This window comes from Diorhabda carinulata, chromosome X, assembly GCF_026250575.1.
Source record: "Diorhabda carinulata isolate Delta chromosome X, icDioCari1.1, whole genome shotgun sequence".
In the NCBI taxonomy this organism is placed as follows: domain Eukaryota; kingdom Metazoa; phylum Arthropoda; class Insecta; order Coleoptera; family Chrysomelidae; genus Diorhabda; species Diorhabda carinulata.
Window position 1 is genome coordinate 1,207,914 of NC_079472.1, and position 22,895 is coordinate 1,230,808.

The 22,895-nt window shown below is 31.6% G+C and overlaps 1 protein-coding gene across 1 annotated transcript in view; it reads left to right on the plus strand.

Moving 5' to 3' along the window:
* The window catches only part of LOC130902706 (carbonic anhydrase-related protein 10), a 220,591-nt gene that overhangs the window by 55,928 nt on the left and 141,768 nt on the right, over window positions 1-22,895 (plus strand). The window contains exon 3 of the mRNA XM_057814965.1: window positions 498-548. Coding sequence (XP_057670948.1) covers window positions 498-548 — 51 coding nt within the window. The remainder of the gene's footprint in view (window positions 1-497; window positions 549-22,895) is intronic.

Genomic DNA, 22,895 nt, shown 5'->3' on the forward strand with positions numbered 1-22,895 from the left:
GCTGGTTACTTTACCTTCATAGGCGGATTTGGAGCTTAAACTTCCTTAAAATCAATGTTTTTCCGTACCATATCCCCGTGATAAGTTTAAAAGCTTTTCCCTGATAACTTTGATGCCCTATAGCTTTGGTTAAGTTAGGTTAGGTCGCTTCTACGTGCAGATATGACGTCATTTCTTCAAGGATCGTTTGTATATGATTCCTCAACTAGTTTGAGGAATAAAAAAGTAGAGATGTTATTGAAGACAACCCAAATATTATATCGTGGATTAAAACTCCACCCGTTTCAAGTATTTTAAGTTTGACAAGTGTTTAAGTAGCTTGTGTCGCAAATTTATGCGTTCACACTGTATATAATTAATAAACTGTTATAAATAAAACTTTTTCTGACGTAAAGGCTTTTGTATATATCTCAAATTTATTTAAAAAAGTTATACAAACATAAATAAATATTATTTTATAAACAGTTTATTATATAATCAATTTTTTGTTATTTTAGTGTCTTCCGCTGTAAGTTGGGAAGAATGGTGGACGTACGACGGCATATCAGGTGAGTTAATAATCGATTTGACCTGTTCTTTCCGTCTAATTAATCGTATAAGAGGTAACGAACCGGCAACGGCGCAAAAGCTGAAAGCGTTGACGTATTTGGAAAATAACGAATACCCTATGAAAGAATCATTATATAAATGATACTTAAAACGTTTTTTATCATCGAAAGTGAGATTTATAACGAGACAAATACCTGTATTTTATAAAACACATATAGTTGTCGTGAAAACAAAACTCGTAAGTCTAAAAATACACAATTAAAACGGCACGAAGCTTTTCGTAACTTATAACAATGAAAACTATAAAATAAATGGCGGGTAGCTCCATCTATCGGTTAAACTATGAACTGGTATTGTAGATGTATCTAGAAAAAGAAGGTAGCTACTACTAAATACTCTACAAAGTTCTAACAAGTTCTTGATTTTTGAAAAATCTTATACAAAACACGAACTCGCGATAAAACGATGTGCTGAATATTGAAGATACGGATAGGGCCAATTAAACAAAGAAAAACTCGAAGATTGTGATGTACGTAGTACCTGGATGGTTTAAAATATATCACTGTATCAGAAACGACACATTTGGTTACGAAAAGAAGTGTTGTTTTATCAAAATAATCCACCAGCTGAAATGTAGTCCAAATTGATGAATTTAAGTTTGAATTGGCTATCTATACACCAGATTTAGCCCCCTGGGATTATTTTCTGTTCTAGTACTTGAAAAAACAACAAGGTGGTCGAAGATTTTTCAAAATACTTGGGCCAAATACTTCCGGTACCATCAAATTTTATGCTTATTTGAATGTCAAACTATTGGAGTAGTTTTCCTGGACTTTTTTCACCTTCTGGTTTCTATTTTCGCTTTTCTATAATCACTTCATACCATATTCTATTCTTTTTTGTTTTATCTGCTATTTTCTTCAGTTGTATCATCTCTATTGTTACTATTTTATTCAGCATCTTTATGTTCATTACCAACGTTCCAGTTCAGATCATTTTTTGCTGATTTTTCTTCGGTTTTTCTTTGAATGATTCAAAGTTCGAAACTTGGCCCAAAATCTTCAAAGGAATCATCATCAAAAGTGTCACCATTGAGACCGAAACCTCTTGATTGATAATCAAGCAAGTGTGCAAGGTAGTTACGAGGGTTGATCAAAATGTAGATAATATTTAAGATCGAGTTTTACAAGTTTCAAACATAAAAAACCGTATTTAGATTAGAAACGGTTGTAATTTTCAGAGAAGCGAACGTGCATCAGAAAGTTAATATAACAATGTTCGTTTTTAAGGGAGTCATGCGATATTTTCCATCATTATTAACGTAATCAACCTTCCAGTTAATTTGTTAACGAAACTAAAGTTTCCTAATTAATTGTTGGTAACTGGATTTAATACATGCGATCTATTTTCAAATTATAAATATTTAATATGTTCTCCATTTATAAATAACCGGTATCAATTAGACTAAGTGGATTTTCTTTCCATCCATATTTTCAGCTATAATAAATTTTCAATAATATACATAATTTCTAGTTCTAACATGCGTTAAACGATTTTAATCAAAACTTACGTAATAACTTTACAAAATTTGACAAAGATACAGCTTTGGAATATTCTATTAATCGAATTAAAGTGATCATAAGTCTTTCTGGGCTCCTAATCATTAAATCAGAACGTACGTAATAACTCTGTAAAAATTTGACAAGTAATCATAAATCTTTCTGGGCTCCTAATCATTTAATCTAAAATACCGTAATAACTTTACAAAATTTGATGTAGAGATAGTTTTGGAATGTTCTATTAATCGAATTAAAGTGATCATAAGTCTTTCTGAGCTCCTAATCATTAAATCAGAGCCTACGTAATAACTCTGTAAAAATTTGACATGTAATCACAAATCTTTCTGGGCTCCTAATCATTTAATCTAAAATACCGTAATAACTTTACAAAATTTGATGTAGAGATAGTTTTGGAATGTTCTATTAATCGAATTAAAGTGACCATAAGTCTTTCTGGGCTCCTAATCATTAAATCAGAACCTACGTAATAACTCTGTAAAAATTTGACAAGTAATCATAAATCTTTCTGGGCTCCTAATCATTTAATCTAAAATAACGTGATAAATTTACAAAATTTGATGTAGAGATAGTTTTGGAATGTTCTATTAATCGAATTAAAGTGACCATAAGTCTTTCTGGGCTCCTAATCATTAAATCAGAACGTACGTAATAACTCTGTAAAAATTTGACAAGTAATCATAAATCTTTCTGGGCTCCTAATCATTTAATCTAAAATACCGTAATAACTTTACAAAATTTGATGTAGAGATAGTTTTGGAATGTTCTATTAATCGAATTAAAGTGATCATAAGTCTTTCTGAGCTCCTAATCATTAAATCAGAGCCTACGTAATAACTCTGTAAAAATTTGACATGTAATCACAAATCTTTCTGGGCTCCTAATCATTTAATCTAAAATAACGTGATAAATTTACAAAATTTGATGTAGAGATAGTTTTGGAATGTTCTATTAATCGAATTAAAGTGACCATAAGTCTTTCTGGGCTCCTAATCATTAAATCAGAACGTACGTAATAACTCTGTAAAAATTTGACAAGTAATCATAAATCTTTCTGGGCTCCTAATCATTTAATCTAAAATACCGTGATAAATTTACAAAATTTGATGTAGAGATAGTTTTGGAATGTTCTATTAATCGAATTAAAGTGACCATAAGTCTTTCTGGGCTCCTAATCATTAAATCAGAACGTACGTAATAACTCTGTAAAAATTTGACAAGTAATCATAAATCTTTCTGGGCTCCTAATCATTTAATTTAAAATAACGTGATAAATTTACAAAATTTGATGTAGAGATAGTTTTGGAATGTTCTATTAATCGAATTAAAGTGACCATAAGTCTTTCTGGGCTCCTAATCATTAAATCAGAACCTACGTAATAACTCTGTAAAAATTTGACAAGTAATCATAAATCTTTCTGGGCTCCTAATCATTTAATCTAAAATACCGTAATAACTTTACAAAATTTGATGTAGAGATAGTTTTGGAATGTTCTATTAATCGAATTAAAGTGACCATAAGTCTTTCTGGGCTCCTAATCATTAAATCAGAACCTACGTAATAACTCTGTAAAAATTTGACAAGTAATCATAAATCTTTCTGGGCTTCTAATCATTTAATTTAAAATAACGTGATAAATTTACAAAATTTGATGTAGAGATAGTTTTGGAATGTTCTATTAATCGAATTAAAGTGACCATAAGTCTTTCTGGGCTCCTAATCATTAAATCAGAACGTACGTAATAACTCTGTAAAAATTTGACAAGTAATCATAAATCTTTCTGGGCTCCTAATCATTTAATCTAAAATGACGTGATAAATTTACAAAATTTGATGTAGAGATAGTTTTGGAATGTTCTATTAATCGAATTAAAGTGACCATAAGTCTTTCTGGGCTCCTAATCATTAAATCAGAACCTACGTAATAACTCTGTAAAAATTTGACAAGTAATCATAAATCTTTCTGGGCTCCTAATCATTTAATCTAAAATAACGTGATAAATTTACAAAATTTGATGTAGAGATAGTTTTGGAATGTTCTATTAATTGAATTAAAGTGACCATAAGTCTTTCTGGGCTCCTAATCATTAAATCAGAACGTACGTAATAACTCTGTAAAAATTTGACAAGTAATCATAAATCTTTCTGGGCTCCTAATCATTTAATCTAAAATACCGTAATAACTTTACAAAATTTGATGTAGAGATAGTTTTGGAATGTTCTATTATTCGAATTAAAGTGATCATAAGTCTTTCTGAGCTCCTAATCATTAAATCAGAGCCTACGTAATAACTCTGTAAAAATTTGACATGTAATCACAAATCTTTCTGGGCTCCTAATCATTTAATCTAAAATAACGTGATAAATTTACAAAATTTGATGTAGAGATAGTTTTGGAATGTTCTATTAATCGAATTAAAGTGACCATAAGTCTTTCTGGGCTCCTAATCATTAAATCAGAACGTACGTAATAACTCTGTAGAAATTTGACAAGTAATCATAAATCTTTCTGGGCTCCTAATCATTTAATCTAAAATGACGTGATAAATTTACAAAATTTGATGTAGAGATAGTTTTGGAATGTTCTATTAATCGAATTAAAGTGACCATAAGTCTTTCTGGGCTCCTAATCATTAAATCAGAACCTACGTAATAACTCTGTAAAAATTTGACAAGTAATCATAAATCTTTCTGGGCTCCTAATGATTTAATCTAAAATGACGTGATAAATTTACAAAATTTGATGTAGAGATAGTTTTGGAATGTTCTATTAATCGAATTAAAGTGACCATAAGTCTTTCTGGGCTCCTAATCATTAAATCAGAACCTACGTAATAACTCTGTAAAAATTTGACAAGTAATCATAAATCTTTCTGGGCTCCTAATCATTTAATTTAAAATGACGTGATAAATTTACAAAATTTGATGTAGAGATAGTTTTGGAATGTTCTATTAATCGAATTAAAGTGACCATAAGTCTTTCTGGGCTCCTAATCATTAAATCAGAACCTACGTAATAACTCTGTAAAAATTTGACAAGTAATCATAAATCTTTCTGGGCTCCTAATCATTTAATCTAAAATAACGTGATAAATTTACAAAATTTGATGTAGAGATAGTTTTGGAATGTTCTATTAATCGAATTAAAGTGACCATAAGTCTTTCTGGGCTCCTAATCATTAAATCAGAACGTACGTAATAACTCTGTAAAAATTTGACAAGTAATCATAAATCTTTCTGGGCTCCTAATCATTTAATCTAAAATACCGTAATAACTTTACAAAATTTGATGTAGAGATAGTTTTGGAATGTTCTATTAATCGAATTAAAGTGATCATAAGTCTTTCTGAGCTCCTAATCATTAAATCAGAGCCTACGTAATAACTCTGTAAAAATTTGACATGTAATCACAAATCTTTCTGGGCTCCTAATCATTTAATCTAAAATAACGTGATAAATTTACAAAATTTGATGTAGAGATAGTTTTGGAATGTTCTATTAATCGAATTAAAGTGACCATAAGTCTTTCTGGGCTCCTAATCATTAAATCAGAACGTACGTAATAACTCTGTAAAAATTTGACAAGTAATCATAAATCTTTCTGGGCTCCTAATCATTTAATCTAAAATACCGTAATAACTTTACAAAATTTGATGTAGAGATAGTTTTGGAATGTTCTATTAATCGAATTAAAGTGACCATAAGTCTTTCTGGGCTCCTAATCATTAAATCAGAACGTACGTAATAACTCTGTAAAAATTTGACAAGTAATCATAAATCTTTCTGGGCTCCTAATCATTTAATCTAAAATACCGTGATAAATTTACAAAATTTGATGTAGAGATAGTTTTGGAATGTTCTATTAATCGAATTAAAGTGACCATAAGTCTTTCTGGGCTCCTAATCATTAAATCAGAACGTACGTAATAACTCTGTAAAAATTTGACAAGTAATCATAAATCTTTCTGGGCTCCTAATCATTTAATCTAAAATACCGTAATAACTTTCCAAAATTTGATGTAGAGATAGTTTTGGAATGTTCTATTAATCGAATTAAAGTGACCATAAGTCTTTCTGGGCTCCTAATCATTAAATCAGAACCTACGTAATAACTCTGTAAAAATTTGACAAGTAATCATAAATCTTTCTGGGCTCCTAATCATTTAATTTAAAATAACGTGATAAATTTACAAAATTTGATGTAGAGATAGTTTTGGAATGTTCTATTAATCGAATTAAAGTGACCATAAGTCTTTCTGGGCTCCTAATCATTAAATCAGAACGTACGTAATAACTCTGTAAAAATTTGACAAGTAATCATAAATCTTTCTGGGCTCCTAATCATTTAATCTAAAATGACGTGATAAATTTACAAAATTTGATGTAGAGATAGTTTTGGAATGTTCTATTAATCGAATTAAAGTGACCATAAGTCTTTCTGGGCTCCTAATCATTAAATCAGAACCTACGTAATAACTCTGTAAAAATTTGACAAGTAATCATAAATCTTTCTGGGCTCCTAATCATTTAATCTAAAATAACGTGATAAATTTACAAAATTTGATGTAGAGATAGTTTTGGAATGTTCTATTAATCGAATTAAAGTGACCATAAGTCTTTCTGGGCTCCTTATCATTAAATCAGAACGTACGTAATAACTCTGTAAAAATTTGACAAGTAATCATAAATCTTTCTGGGCTCCTAATCATTTAATCTAAAATACCGTAATAACTTTACAAAATTTGATGTAGAGATAGTTTTGGAATGTTCTATTAATCGAATTAAAGTGATCATAAGTCTTTCTGAGCTCCTAATCATTAAATCAGAGCCTACGTAATAACTCTGTAAAAATTTGACATGTAATCACAAATCTTTCTGGGCTCCTAATCATTTAATCTAAAATAACGTGATAAATTTACAAAATTTGATGTAGAGATAGTTTTGGAATGTTCTATTAATCGAATTAAAGTGACCATAAGTCTTTCTGGGCTCCTAATCATTAAATCAGAACGTACGTAATAACTCTGTAAAAATTTGACAAGTAATCATAAATCTTTCTGGGCTCCTAATCATTTAATCTAAAATACCGTAATAACTTTACAAAATTTGATGTAGAGATAGTTTTGGAATGTTCTATTAATCGAATTAAAGTGACCATAAGTCTTTCTGGGCTCCTAATCATTAAATCAGAACGTACGTAATAACTCTGTAAAAATTTGACAAGTAATCATAAATCTTTCTGGGCTCCTAATCATTTAATCTAAAATACCGTAATAACTTTACAAAATTTGATGTAGAGATAGTTTTGGAATGTTCTATTAATCGAATTAAAGTGATCATAAGTCTTTCTGAGCTCCTAATCATTAAATCAGAGCCTACGTAATAACTCTGTAAAAATTTGACATGTAATCACAAATCTTTCTGGGCTCCTAATCATTTAATTTAAAATAACGTGATAAATTTACAAAATTTGATGTAGAGATAGTTTTGGAATGTTCTATTAATCGAATTAAAGTGACCATAAGTCTTTCTGGGCTCCTAATCATTAAATCAGAACCTACGTAATAACTCTGTAAAAATTTGACAAGTAATCATAAATCTTTCTGGGCTCCTAATCATTTAATTTAAAATGACGTGATAAATTTACAAAATTTGATGTAGAGATAGTTTTGGAATGTTCTATTAATCGAATTAAAGTGACCATAAGTCTTTCTGGGCTCCTAATCATTAAATCAGAACCTACGTAATAACTCTGTAAAAATTTGACAAGTAATCATAAATCTTTCTGGGCTCCTAATCATTTAATCTAAAATAACGTGATAAATTTACAAAATTTGATGTAGAGATAGTTTTGGAATGTTCTATTAATCGAATTAAAGTGACCATAAGTCTTTCTGGGCTCCTAATCATTAAATCAGAACGTACGTAATAACTCTGTAAAAATTTGACAAGTAATCATAAATCTTTCTGGGCTCCTAATCATTTAATCTAAAATACCGTAATAACTTTACAAAATTTGATGTAGAGATAGTTTTGGAATGTTCTATTAATCGAATTAAAGTGACCATAAGTCTTTCTGGGCTCCTAATCATTAAATCAGAACGTACGTAATAACTCTGTAAAAATTTGACAAGTAATCATAAATCTTTCTGGGCTCCTAATCATTTAATCTAAAATGACGTGATAAATTTACAAAATTTGATGTAGAGATAGTTTTGGAATGTTCTATTAATCGAATTAAAGTGACCATAAGTCTTTCTGGGCTCCTAATCATTAAATCAGAACCTACGTAATAACTCTGTAAAAATTTGACAAGTAATCATAAATCTTTCTGGGCTCCTAATCATTTAATTTAAAATAACGTGATAAATTTACAAAATTTGATGTAGAGATAGTTTTGGAATGTTCTATTAATCGAATTAAAGTGACCATAAGTCTTTCTGGGCTCCTAATCATTAAATCAGAACGTACGTAATAACTCTGTAAAAATTTGACAAGTAATCATAAATCTTTCTGGGCTCCTAATCATTTAATCTAAAATGACGTGATAAATTTACAAAATTTGATGTAGAGATAGTTTTGGAATGTTCTATTAATCGAATTAAAGTGACCATAAGTCTTTCTGGGCTCCTAATCATTAAATCAGAACCTACGTAATAACTCTGTAAAAATTTGACAAGTAATCATAAATCTTTCTGGGCTCCTAATCATTTAATCTAAAATAACGTGATAAATTTACAAAATTTGATGTAGAGATAGTTTTGGAATGTTCTATTAATCGAATTAAAGTGACCATAAGTCTTTCTGGGCTCCTAATCATTAAATCAGAACGTACGTAATAACTCTGTAAAAATTTGACAAGTAATCATAAATCTTTCTGGGCTCCTAATCATTTAATCTAAAATACCGTAATAACTTTACAAAATTTGATGTAGAGATAGTTTTGGAATGTTCTATTAATCGAATTAAAGTGATCATAAGTCTTTCTGAGCTCCTAATCATTAAATCAGAGCCTACGTAATAACTCTGTAAAAATTTGACATGTAATCACAAATCTTTCTGGGCTCCTAATCATTTAATCTAAAATAACGTGATAAATTTACAAAATTTGATGTAGAGATAGTTTTGGAATGTTCTATTAATCGAATTAAAGTGACCATAAGTCTTTCTGGGCTCCTAATCATTAAATCAGAACGTACGTAATAACTCTGTAAAAATTTGACAAGTAATCATAAATCTTTCTGGGCTCCTAATCATTTAATCTAAAATACCGTAATAACTTTACAAAATTTGATGTAGAGATAGTTTTGGAATGTTCTATTAATCGAATTAAAGTGACCATAAGTCTTTCTGGGCTCCTAATCATTAAATCAGAACCTACGTAATAACTCTGTAAAAATTTGACAAGTAATCATAAATCTTTCTGGGCTCCTAATCATTTAATTTGAAATAACGTGATAAATTTACAAAATTTGATGTAGAGATAGTTTTGGAATGTTCTATTAATCGAATTAAAGTGACCATAAGTCTTTCTGGGCTCCTAATCATTAAATCAGAACGTACGTAATAACTCTGTAAAAATTTGACAAGTAATCATAGATCTTTCTGGGCTCCTAATCATTTAATCTAAAATGACGTGATAAATTTACAAAATTTGATGTAGAGATAGTTTTGGAATGTTCTATTAATCGAATTAAAGTGACCATAAGTCTTTCTGGGCTCCTAATCATTAAATCAGAACCTACGTAATAACTCTGTAAAAATTTGACAAGTAATCATAAATCTTTCTGGGCTCCTAATCATTTAATTTAAAATAACGTGATAAATTTACAAAATTTGATGTAGATAAAGTTTTGGAATGTTCTATTAATCGAATTAAAGTGACCATAAGTCTTTCTGGGCTCCTAATCATTAAATCAGAACGTACGTAATAACTCTGTAAAAATTTGACAAGTAATCATAAATCTTTCTGGGCTCCTAATCATTTAATCTAAAATGACGTGATAAATTTACAAAATTTGATGTAGAGATAGTTTTGGAATGTTCTATTAATCGAATTAAAGTGACCATAAGTCTTTCTGGGCTCCTAATCATTAAATCAGAACCTACGTAATAACTCTGTAAAAATTTGACAAGTAATCATAAATCTTTCTGGGCTCCTAATCATTTAATCTAAAATAACGTGATAAATTTACAAAATTTGATGTAGAGATAGTTTTGGAATGTTCTATTAATCGAATTAAAGTGACCATAAGTCTTTCGGGGCTCCTAATCATTAAATCAGAACGTACGTAATAACTCTGTAAAAATTTGACAAGTAATCATAAATCTTTCTGGGCTCCTAATCATTTAATCTAAAATACCGTAATAACTTTACAAAATTTGATGTAGAGATAGTTTTGGAATGTTCTATTAATCGAATTAAAGTGATCATAAGTCTTTCTGAGCTCCTAATCATTAAATCAGAGCCTACGTAATAACTCTGTAAAAATTTGACATGTAATCACAAATCTTTCTGGGCTCCTAATCATTTAATCTAAAATACCGTAATAACTTTACAAAATTTGATGTAGAGATAGTTTTGGAATGTTCTATTAATCGAATTAAAGTGACCATAAGTCTTTCTGGGCTCCTAATCATTAAATCAGAACGTACGTAATAACTCTGTAAAAATTTGACAAGTAATCATAAATCTTTCTGGGCTCCTAATCATTTAATCTAAAATACCGTGATAAATTTACAAAATTTGATGTAGAGATAGTTTTGGAATGTTCTATTAATCGAATTAAAGTGACCATAAGTCTTTCTGGGCTCCTAATCATTAAATCAGAACGTACGTAATAACTCTGTAAAAATTTGACAAGTAATCATAAATCTTTCTGGGCTCCTAATCATTTAATCTAAAATACCGTGATAAATTTACAAAATTTGATGTAGAGATAGTTTTGGAATGTTCTATTAATCGAATTAAAGTGATCATAAGTCTTTCTGGGCTCCTAATCATTAAATCAGAACGTACGTAATAACTCTGTAAAAATTTGACAAGTAATCATAAATCTTTCTGGGCTCCTAATCATTTAATCTAAAATACCGTGATAAATTTACAAAATTTGATGTAGAGATAGTTTTGGAATGTTCTATTAATCGAATTAGAGTGACCATAAGTCTTTCTGGGCTCCTAATCATTAAATCAGAACGTACGTAATAACTCTGTAAAAATTTGACAAGTAATCATAAATCTTTCTGGGCTCCTAATCATTTAATCTAAAATACCGTAATAACTTTACAAAATTTGATGTAGAGATAGTTTTGGAATGTTCTATTAATCGAATTAAAGTGACCATAAGTCTTTCTGGGCTCCTTATCATTAAATCAGAACGTACGTAATAACTCTGTAAAAATTTGACAAGTAATCATAAATCTTTCTGGGCTCCTAATCATTTAATCTAAAATACCGTAATAACTTTACAAAATTTGATGTAGAGATAGTTTTGGAATGTTCTATTAATCGAATTAAAGTGATCATAAGTCTTTCTGAGCTCCTAATCATTAAATCAGAGCCTACGTAATAACTCTGTAAAAATTTGACATGTAATCACAAATCTTTCTGGGCTCCTAATCATTTAATCTAAAATACCGTGATAAATTTACAAAATTTGATGTAGAGATAGTTTTGGAATGTTCTATTAATCGAATTAAAGTGACCATAAGTCTTTCTGGGCTCCTAATCATTAAATCAGAACGTACGTAATAACTCTGTAAAAATTTGACAAGTAATCATAAATCTTTCTGGGCTCCTAATCATTTAATCTAAAATACCGTAATAACTTTACAAAATTTGATGTAGAGATAGTTTTGGAATGTTCTATTAATCGAATTAAAGTGATCATAAGTCTTTCTGAGCTCCTAATCATTAAATCAGAGCCTACGTAATAACTCTGTAAAAATTTGACATGTAATCACAAATCTTTCTGGGCTCCTAATCATTTAATCTAAAATACCGTGATAAATTTACAAAATTTGATGTAGAGATAGTTTTGGAATGTTCTATTAATCGAATTAAAGTGACCATAAGTCTTTCTGGGCTCCTAATCATTAAATCAGAACTTACGTAATAACTCTGTAAAAATTTGACAAGTAATCATAAATCTTTCTGGGCTCCTAATCATTTAATCTAAAATAACGTGATAAATTTACAAAATTTGATGTAGAGATAGTTTTGGAATGTTCTATTAATCGAATTAAAGTGATCATAAGTCTTTCTGAGCTCCTAATCATTAAATCAGAACCTACGTAATAACTCTGTAAAAATTTGACAAGTAATCATAAATCTTTCTGGGCTCCTAATCATTTGGAAATTGATTGTAACCAAGGAGCAAGAACCAACTTTTCTGAGATCATGTGTTTTGACCAAATATATAGCGTCATCAACGTACGAGCAGTGGAAATGTAGTACGAAAGATAGAAAATGGAGATACGAGGAGGTGTATGAAGAAAACAATAAAACTAAAATCAGAAAACGACCACCAATCCAGTTGGTACAAATACATTCATAAACATGCCTTCCATTGTTGCCGGATTTCTCAAACCGTTAGAACCAAACCTGTATGGATCCACCTCTTCTTAGCTAACAGAATCAGGTAGAAAATTCACTCAATCCAACTTCTAACCAACAGCAGAACTCAACTAATTAGTATAATTCATCTAATTTCATAGGTATTATCATCCACGACCTTAATAATACACATAAATCATTAATCGTTGTCGTTATAATTTGTTACAATTTTATCTACTGAATTAAGTTCTGTATAAACAAAAAAAAGTGAAGAATTAAACTTTCCTAGAGCAGATTCGAAGCGGGAATATCGATTTTTAAGTCACGGAACGTTAACATCGAACTGTCAACGACGTGAATGCGTTTGACGTATTTCTTAACGTACCATGGTTTCGATGGAGCTGCAAAACCAAAAGGCTAAGGACTCAAAGACTAAGGGAACATCTTCCACTAAAATTCCGAATAAGTACCGTCAGTTATTGTCTAATTACGATGCAGGTCATCATCAACCTTGAGTTCAAGGTTTTTCTTCGACATATTTAGTACCAATGACGATATTTTCGATTGCTAACATTAGAAAGTCTTAAATTTTGAAAAGCGAGTGACCAGGATGTCCAGGATTGCGTTATAGGGTGTTAGTCGTGGATAAAATATAGTATTCTACTCGCGTATAAGGATTTGTTGAACAATAACGGAAAATTGTTGTTTTTTGAGGAAAATATGTTGTTACTACAATAAATAATTGTTCTATCGCTATTTGAAACTCGGATAAAAGTTTTTCATCAGTAAAATTTGACGTGTTCCATCGATAAACGTTGTAAAAAGGACAACTGCATATGGAAATCACGGTCTCTAGTGGATTTGGTGATTGAATCGATCGCTATTCATGTTCGAACTGTTAATAATATCAACAGATACCGATTAAATTAAATCAGATTATTTTACAAAACTGGAGCATTTTTTAACAAAAATCCGATGCATAAACAGGTTGTCCGGCACGTCGAGTCGCATGAAAAAGTGTATTAATATACCGATTGTCCTTTCTTGTCGTTGTAATAACAATATTTTTTAAATTAAACACAACATTAAACGTCTTACCAAATAAGGGACACACTGTACATAATTCATTATCAAAAAGATGAAAATTAAATCGTTTGGTTGATTTTTTTTTAATGTGGATGTTAAATAATACATTTACCTCGATGTTGACTTGATTTGATCGATGGTTGACACCCCGATGAATCGTTTATATACAACAGTGGTTCCAATACTGAACCCTGAGAAACTACACCGCTCAAACTTTTGATTCCCCCCCGTATAACGTTCAAGATTAACTAAACGGTTGATTTGTGTTTTTGAAACCCTAATTGACATTCAGATTTGTTCTATTTGATCCTAAACATATTTCCAAAATATAAAAAAGGATATTTGGAACAGAAAGAGGTTTGGCCTCCTCAAAGCCCGGATCTCGATCCCATTGAACTTTTTTGTGAAGTTTACTCAACTATAGTTATTTTTTAGTATATTCGCTGTTCGATCAAATACTTAATTGTAGTTTTATTCAGTTTTTTTACACTTGGTAGTCCTAAATTTTTGTCCGGCAGTGTATTTGTGTAAAGTTTGTCTTTACCTAATATTTTGACGAGGAGTTTTAAGTAAACTAACCACTTTTAGGTGGTAATAATTTATGATTGTATACAGGTTGTTCTGGGACGAAAAATTTTGAGTTATAAGCCTTCAAAGTTGCGGATTCGATTATTTAGTTCGAGGTATCCCCAACAAAATTTTATTTGATTTAGAGCACGTGGACTTAACTGACATATACAAAATGTATCATAGAATACTCCATGGTCAAAATCTTCTTCCATTTCACATCTAGAAAGTGTTTACACTCGTTGGTTTTTGGATATAGCACGAGTTGATTTCCCTTACACGTTTTGTGTTATCTGTGGTTCGTGATACTTCCAGTATATGGATTGTTCGATTCCGGTGTTTTTTACATCGACACCCTGTATATTTAGAGCCGGATCGACGCGTTTTTTCTTATGAAAACGATATGAGCTATCGATAATTCTACGAAAAACGTCACGTTATTGAAAATCTCTCTAATTTATGAAATAACTTCATTGACGTGAAAATATTCTTTCATTTCCTCTTGACGTAAATTGCAGCAGTATTTCCCTCCATTCGAAACGTCTGAACGTCCATATTTGAATCGTTATATCTTCCGATTCGTTTTTTTTTTGGCGCGATTAAATATTGAAATAAAAAATTTAAAAAAAAATTTCGACGGTTCTTGCGTGTTGAGTATCGAAGCGAAAATAACAAAAGCCCTTAATACACTCGAGGGAAAATTTGTACCTGTTCATTTCCTATCTTTCAGCAGGTGATTGATATGCGGAAAGTTCAAGTTTTCGTACTGACGCATGAAAAACTTTCATCGTTTTCGTTTTCGATATCAGTTTGTGTAATCCGGAAAGTAGACTAACGATTTTCGTCTATTTTTCTTATAGTCTATTTTTATTAGTGAGAGAGTAATAAAATATGTGGAAGTCTTCGGTTGCCATGTCGTTTTCGCCTTAATGGCGTCCACTTCTTTCGCGCGCCATCTCCGAAGCGTCATTCGTTGATTCGCTGGTATTCTTTGATTTTTCTTGACTTTCAAAATCAACATTTCTAACGCCTCCAATCCGTTCATCATGTCCAGACGGTCCGGGATGTAAATTAATCTTCTGAAGTTGAATCAAAGTCAATCAATTTATTATTTCAAGTTTTTGTATCATGAACGATTGTTTTTGACAATTGACAACTGACAGTTATCATTCAGACTGTCAAATTCAATCCCGAATTCGTTTTATTTGCATTTCGATGTCGGGACTTCTTCTAGACTTTTCCTGAAACTTTCCAACCAGTTAGTTCCTTAGGTGGATTGTTTTGTTTCAAATACTCAAAAATCTCACGGTCTGGGATGTAAATTAACATTCTGAGATTAAGATCAAAGTCAATCAATTTATTATTTCAAGTTTTTGTTCCGTGAACGATCGTTTTTGACAATTGACAGCTGACAGTTATCATTTAGACTGTCAAATTCAATCCCGAATTCGTTTTTATTTGCATTTCGATGTTCAGACTTCTTCTAGACTTTTCCGGAAATTTTCCAACCAGTTAATTCCTTCGGTGGATTGTTTTGTTTCAAATACTCAAAAATCTCAAGGTCCGTGATGTAAATTAACATTCTGAAGTTGAATCAAAGTCAATCAATTTATTATTTCAAGTTTTTGTATCATGAAAGAATGTTTTTGACAATTGACAGCTGACATATATCATTTAGACTGTCAAATTCAATCGTTAATACGTTTTTATTTGTATTCCGATGTCGGGACTTCTTCTAGACTTTTCCGGAAACTTTCCAACCAGTTAGTTCCTTAGGTGGATTGTTTTGTTTCAAATACTCAAAAATCTCACGGTCCGGGATGTAAATTAATATTCTGAGGTTAAGATCAAAGTCAATCAATTTATTATTTCAAGTTTTTGTTCCATGAACGATTGTTTATGACAATTGACAGCTGACATATATCATTTAAACTTACAAATTCAATCCCGAATTCGTTTTTATTTGTATTCCGATGTCGGGACTTCTTCTAGACTTTTCCGGAAACTTTCCAACCAGTTAATTCCTTCGGTGAATTGTTTTGTTTCAATTACTTCAAAATCTCACGGTCCGGGATGTAAATTAACATTCTGAGATTAAGATCAAAGTCAATCAATTTATTATTTCAAGTTTTTGTATCAAGAAAGAATGTTTTTTACAATTGACAGCTGACATATATCATTTAGACTGTCAAATTCAATCGTTAATTCGTTTTTATTTGTATTTCGATGTCGGGACTTCTTCTAGACTTTTCCGGAAACTTTCCAACCAGTTAATTCCTTCGGTGAATTGTTTTGTTTCAATTACTTCAAAATCTCACGGTCCGGGATGTAAATTAACATTCTGAGATTAAGATCAAAGTCAATCAATTTATTATTTCAAGTTTTTGTATCAAGAAAGAATGTTTTTTACAATTGACAGCTGACATATATCATTTAGACTGTCAAATTCAATCGTTAATTCGTTTTTATTTGTATTTCGATGTCGGGACTTCTTCTAGACTTTTCCGGAAACTTTCCAACCAGTTAATTCCTTCGGTGAATTGTTTTGTTTCAAATACTTCAAAATCTCACGGTCCGGGATGTAAATTAACATTCTGAGATTAAGATCAAAGTCAATCAATTTATTATTTCAAGTTTTTGTATCAAGAAAGAATGTTTTTTACAATTGACAGCTGACATATATCATTTAGACTGTCAAATTCAATCGTTAATTCGTTTTTATTTGTATTCCGATGTCGGGACTTCTTCTAGACTTTTCCGGAAACTTTCCAACCAGTTAATTTTTTCCGTGAGTTGTTTTGTTTCAAATACTCAAAAATCTCACGGTCCGGGTTGTAAATTAACATTCTGAGATTAAGATCAAAGTCAATCAATTTATTATTTCAAGTTTTTGTTTCGTGAACGATCGTTTTTGACAATTGACAGCTGACAGTTATCATTTAGACTGTCAAATTCAATCCCGAATATCAATCAGAATACACAGTTTGGACTTCAATCCACAGGGCTTCCAACCAGTTCAAACATCTTGTTAGTTATCAAGATAATTATTCACTTTTTAAACATCGAACGAAAAGTTAATTTTGATATTTTCCAATTGCAAATTGAAACAATCTGTAGATTATTGATTTGAGATTATTTCATACCGAATCATTCAAGTTTAAAATTGTACAAAAAAAATATTTGAAAAGTTCTTTTTTTTTGACCGTATTTTTCGTTTTTCAACGACTCATTTTCCTCTTAGAATTATACGATAGCTCCTTCGGAATCATTAAGAAGCCAGTCGGGATTTTTTCTGGGTTCAGTTTATTAAAATGTTTCAATAACAGTCTCGAAGAGAAAAAAAAAAGAACTTTATCGACAAGAGTTGTTATTATGCCCCCAACTTTACAAAAGAATTTTTTTTTTTTTGATTTATGGTCTTACCAACTCGAGACATATCTCAAGATATAAATATCGTTAATCTAATATAGAAACCCGGCTTGACGTAAAAATCGATAACATTTTTCAAATAAACAACTTATACACAAATGCAAATCATTTTCTGTCTCAAAATAATTAAATAATTACAGTTTTTTCAATAAAATCGAAAAGAACTTTATATTATTAACAGAAAACGAAATATACAGTAGGAAAGTTAAGTTAGGTTAGGTTAAGTTAGGTTAGGTTAAGTTAGGTTATGTTAAGTTAGGTTAGGTGAATAATTGAAGCGATCGCAGCGCTCGATGCGGCTAAATCATCGTTAAATCATGCTCTGAATATTGTTTGAGTGTAAAAATACAATTAGAAACAGAAATAAATTGATATTTCGAACAGTACTTCTATAATTAATCTACAAGATACACATTTCAATTAATTTTCGATTTGAATTGATTTAAATAGATAATTTGGTCACGTTTTACACTAGGTATACAAAGTATTAAATTCGTCGTTCCATTTTGTGGAATATACGATGTTTGTATAGGCGTGTACCCGACCAGATAACAAAATAACATTATAACTATAAATATGAATTATTACCGATACCGATAAGTTTTACTTGAAACATCCTGACGCGGAGGTTTATCGAGTTTGTGCCTACGTGTTTTGTAATAAGATTTAATCGATAAATCTTTCAAATAATTTAATAAATTCATATCATTATCCTGAAAGTCTAACAAGTATCATTGCATCGTACCAATCGAATAGAAAAGCGCCCAAAATCTTCCAAGTGAACAATGGAGTACCACAGGGATCAGTACTGGGTCCAAAAACATCTTCTTCAGAATATTTGGCCTCGTAAAAGCTGTAGAAGATCAAGTCCTGATGAACCTGACTGAAACTTCCTTAGAAATAAACGTCCAGAGCTAACGACTTGACTATTAGGCCTAATCTTTCAGCTCTGGCGAGTATGATGGTGCATCTGAGAGGAATATCTTCAAGAACGTGGTCCATGGGGCACCAATACACCATAAGAAAGGGAAACTTCCATCGCAAAGCAGACACGACTCCAGAGGAAGATGGATTATTAGTGTATGAAGTGCCTACAGGACTGTACCTGCCGAAGTAATAGGATAAATCGTCGGGCTGGGTCCTGGAAAGACAGATCTCCGAGATCGGGCACAAAGAAATTCCCTATGGAGCCCCAATGTATCCAATTTTTTTTGTAGGCCAGTATAATTAGTTTGCTTTACCTTAGCAGTTAGTTTGAAAGGATATATGCGTGACTCGTCCTTTTTATTTTATAGGATTTTACGAGATTAGAATTTTACGAGAGATTTTATCAATATATCGTAAACCGCATGCTATTTTCCTCTATAAAACGCAAAATTAAATTAAATTTACGATAATTGTATGATCACATTGAAATATGACAAACGTCTATGTATGTTTAACGTTAATTTTATAATAAAAACGAAAAAAAAAACTAATTCTTGTCGTTTTTTTACACTTTTTATTCTGATAAATTAATTATCACGTGATTTCGTCCAATAATTGCAACACAGTATACATAGGACAAACATCACAACATGTGTAAAATAGATCGAATGATCATCATAATTTAATTTGATAATTTTTACATCAATTACACGTTTAAGTGATCTGGGATGGTACCAGAAGTACCTAGCATGATCTATAGATGGCGGTAGTTATTTGAAAATCACCGCTGTATTAAAAAATACATATACAGTATATGTTTTCAAGTTTTTCATTGAAAAATATCAAAATTTCATCTGCAAAAGGTACAATTGTCTTGTCGAGTAATTGGAAGCTGTCTAGCTACGTATTACTATTAACTCGTCCACGACATAGACCGTGTAGTCGGTCCTAATCGGTATAAATGAATGTTTTATCAGTATATAATTGATAGTCATAGTGGAGAGAACGAAATTAATTATTTCTAATGAAAAAACTGAAATATTTATGATTGTTTTCGCTACAATATGATTTATTTTCGCTAGATTTCGAATTAATACCCTTCAGTTTTTATACAATAAAAGGATATTTCATATAAATAAAAGATGCGAGTATATATAGTGTATATATATATTGCCGGATCGTCTAACCGTTTGGAAAATGAGCCTTCACTCAAAAGGACCCCACAGGACAACTTCATATTTCGACAATGGTAAATTAATCTTTGAGAAGCCGTTTCGTATCGCAAAGGCACTCGAGGAGAAACTATTATGAAAAATCGGGATTCTTAGGTCCGTAATAGTTTTTTTGCTCTCATTTTTTTTTTGTTTGAAAAAATCTACGAAAAATTCTGCGATTACTTCATTTTGTAAGTTCAAATGTATCCTTACCGACCGTCATCAAGAGTTGGAATAAAGGACGTTGTGGAATTAATTTACGTGGCTTGAATACGGATGTAATTAATAAATCTACAAAACCGCAAATTCCACGGGAAATGGTTGATTAATCTCATTATTTTAATCCTCGTACATAGATAACCACAAATTTATTTTAAAATCATCTAATTCAAACAATTTTTATATTATTTTCAACCTAAAATTCGTATCTTTAATTTGAAAAAACATTTTTGTTCGTGTCGAATGTCGAATGTCAAATGTCGAATGTCGAATGTCGAATGTCGAATGTCGAATGTCGAATGTCGAATGTCGAATGTCGAATGTCGAATGTCGAATGTCGAATGTCGAATGTCGAATGTCGAATGTCGAATGTCGAATGTCGAATGTCGAATGTCGAATGTCGAATGTCGAATGTCGAATGTCGAATGTCGAATGTCGAATGTCGAATGTCGAATGTCGAATGTCGAATGTCGAATGTCGAATGTCGAATGTCGAATGTCGAATGTCGAATGTCGAATGTCGAATGTCGAATGTCGAATGTCGAATGTCGAATGTCGAATGTCGAATGTCGAATGTCGAATGTCGAATGTCGAATGTCGAATGTCGAATGTCGAATGTCGAATGTCGAATGTCGAATGTCGAATGTCGAATGTCGAATGTCGAATGTCGAATGTCGAATGTCGAATGTCGAATGTCGAATGTCGAATGTCGAATGTCGAATGTCGAATGTCGAATGTCGAATGTCGAATGTCGAATGTCGAATGTCGAATGTCGAATGTCGAATGTCGAATGTCGAATGTCGAATGTCGAAATGTCGAATGTCAAAAAATAAGTCCGGTGAGTCTCAAGACAGACAGACAACAAAAAAATAATTAGAGATAAAACATTGTTTACATTTGTTCTGATCTATATTCTACTCTAGACGAGACTGCGCCTTCTTTATCATTAGTAACATATCGGTTTCGACGAGACCGTACGACCTACGAAGACCAAAAACGGTGGTCGAACAAATTACCTGACGAATCCAAAAATGTTGACGAAAATCCACTGGATGATCGTCGACTGAAAGTGCGCGAGCTTGTAGACATAGTAGGCATTACAAAAATTGCAGTATATCGCATATTAATTGGAAATTTGGGCACGAGAAAGCTCTGTACAAGAAGGGTGCCGCGTTTGCGCGATGAATGAAACTTGGGTCCATCATTTCAAGCCCTAAGCAAAAAAAACAATCAAAACAATGGACTGAAGAGGGAGGACCGGGTTCGTGGACTCCATTCGTCAGATTTAGCTCCCTCGGATTATTTTCTATTTCCAGATTTGAAAAAAATGGTTATTTTGAAGAACTTGACGTATCTTGACGTTTTTTTTTTTGGTTTACGTGAACGAGACGGGCGTCCACGTGATTCTTCATCATCCGCCATTAAACTGTACGATTCGTCTTGAAAATATGTGATATAGTTCGATGGTTAACGCAATCGTTTATTATTAAACATCGTAGTTATAAAATGTCAACATATTACGAAATGAGATTTTCTCCACCACTGCCCGAGGTCTGAAATCTCTCTATAATAACGCTCCGAAGCAAGAACAATCTACTGGCCTGTGCACTTCGGAAACCTATTTTGCATAATGTTACTCTTGGGTGGCGGGTTCTCGTTACGCCGAGTAGAACTAGCGGCGCTCGGCCCTTTTTTTTTTCTTCTATGCGTCTAGTTTTTGTATTCCGTCAGCCATCCGTCGCTTTCTCGTTTCCCCTTTTCCGGATTCTTACTTCTCTTTATATCCTTAAACTACACGGGATATCCAGACCGAATTAATGTCTATGGAAGGGTAACGGATTTCGAGACGAACACCGACCCCGATGTCATTTTTATTCTATTTCTGATGGCCCGGGACGAAATAAAATCCATCATTGTAAATTTGAATATCATAGGGTGTCTAAAAACTTTGTAATGCACGCGAGGATCGGATATTATCATAAGTAATAGGATAATAGGAGGTCCAGGTGATAGGAAAGGTCCAAATCAACTAGTTTCGACGGTATTTCGTCTCATAAGTCGTTTTACAACCCTCGTTCGAACTTGATTTTGTTTTTTTTTTTAAAGGGAAAATTGTTTTCTTACATTCGACACACGATTCCTACTATTTACAATTTGGAAATTTGACATTTGGAATATATATTCCGCCATTCTTCAAAGGGGAAAACAACTACTTTCCTGGCTAATGCCTCGACGAATATTGAATTGCATCTCCTCTAAAGAACGTGACTTCAAATCGACCTTTTTGTCGATATGACATCCCCAATGGTTCGTAATTGTGAGGAGATTTGTCACCATTGACTAGTTTCGACGATATTTCATCTCATAAGTCGTTTAACAACCCTCGTTCGAACTTGATTTTGTTTTTTTCTAAAGGGAAAATTGTTTTCTTACATTCGACACACGATTCCTACTATTTACAATTTGAAAATTTGACATTTGGAATATATATTCCGCCATTCTTCAAAGGGGAAAACAACTACTTTCCTGGCTAATGCTCCGACGAATATTGAATTGCATCTCCTCTAAAGAACGTGACTTCAAATCGACCTTTTTGTCGATATGACATCCCCAATGGTTCGTAATTGTGAGGAGATTTGTCACCATTGACTAGTTTCGACGATATTTCATCTCATAAGTCGTTTAACAACCCTCGTTCGAACTTGATTTTGTTTTTTTCTAAAGGGAAAATTGTTTTCTTACATTCGACACACGATTCCTACTATTTACAAT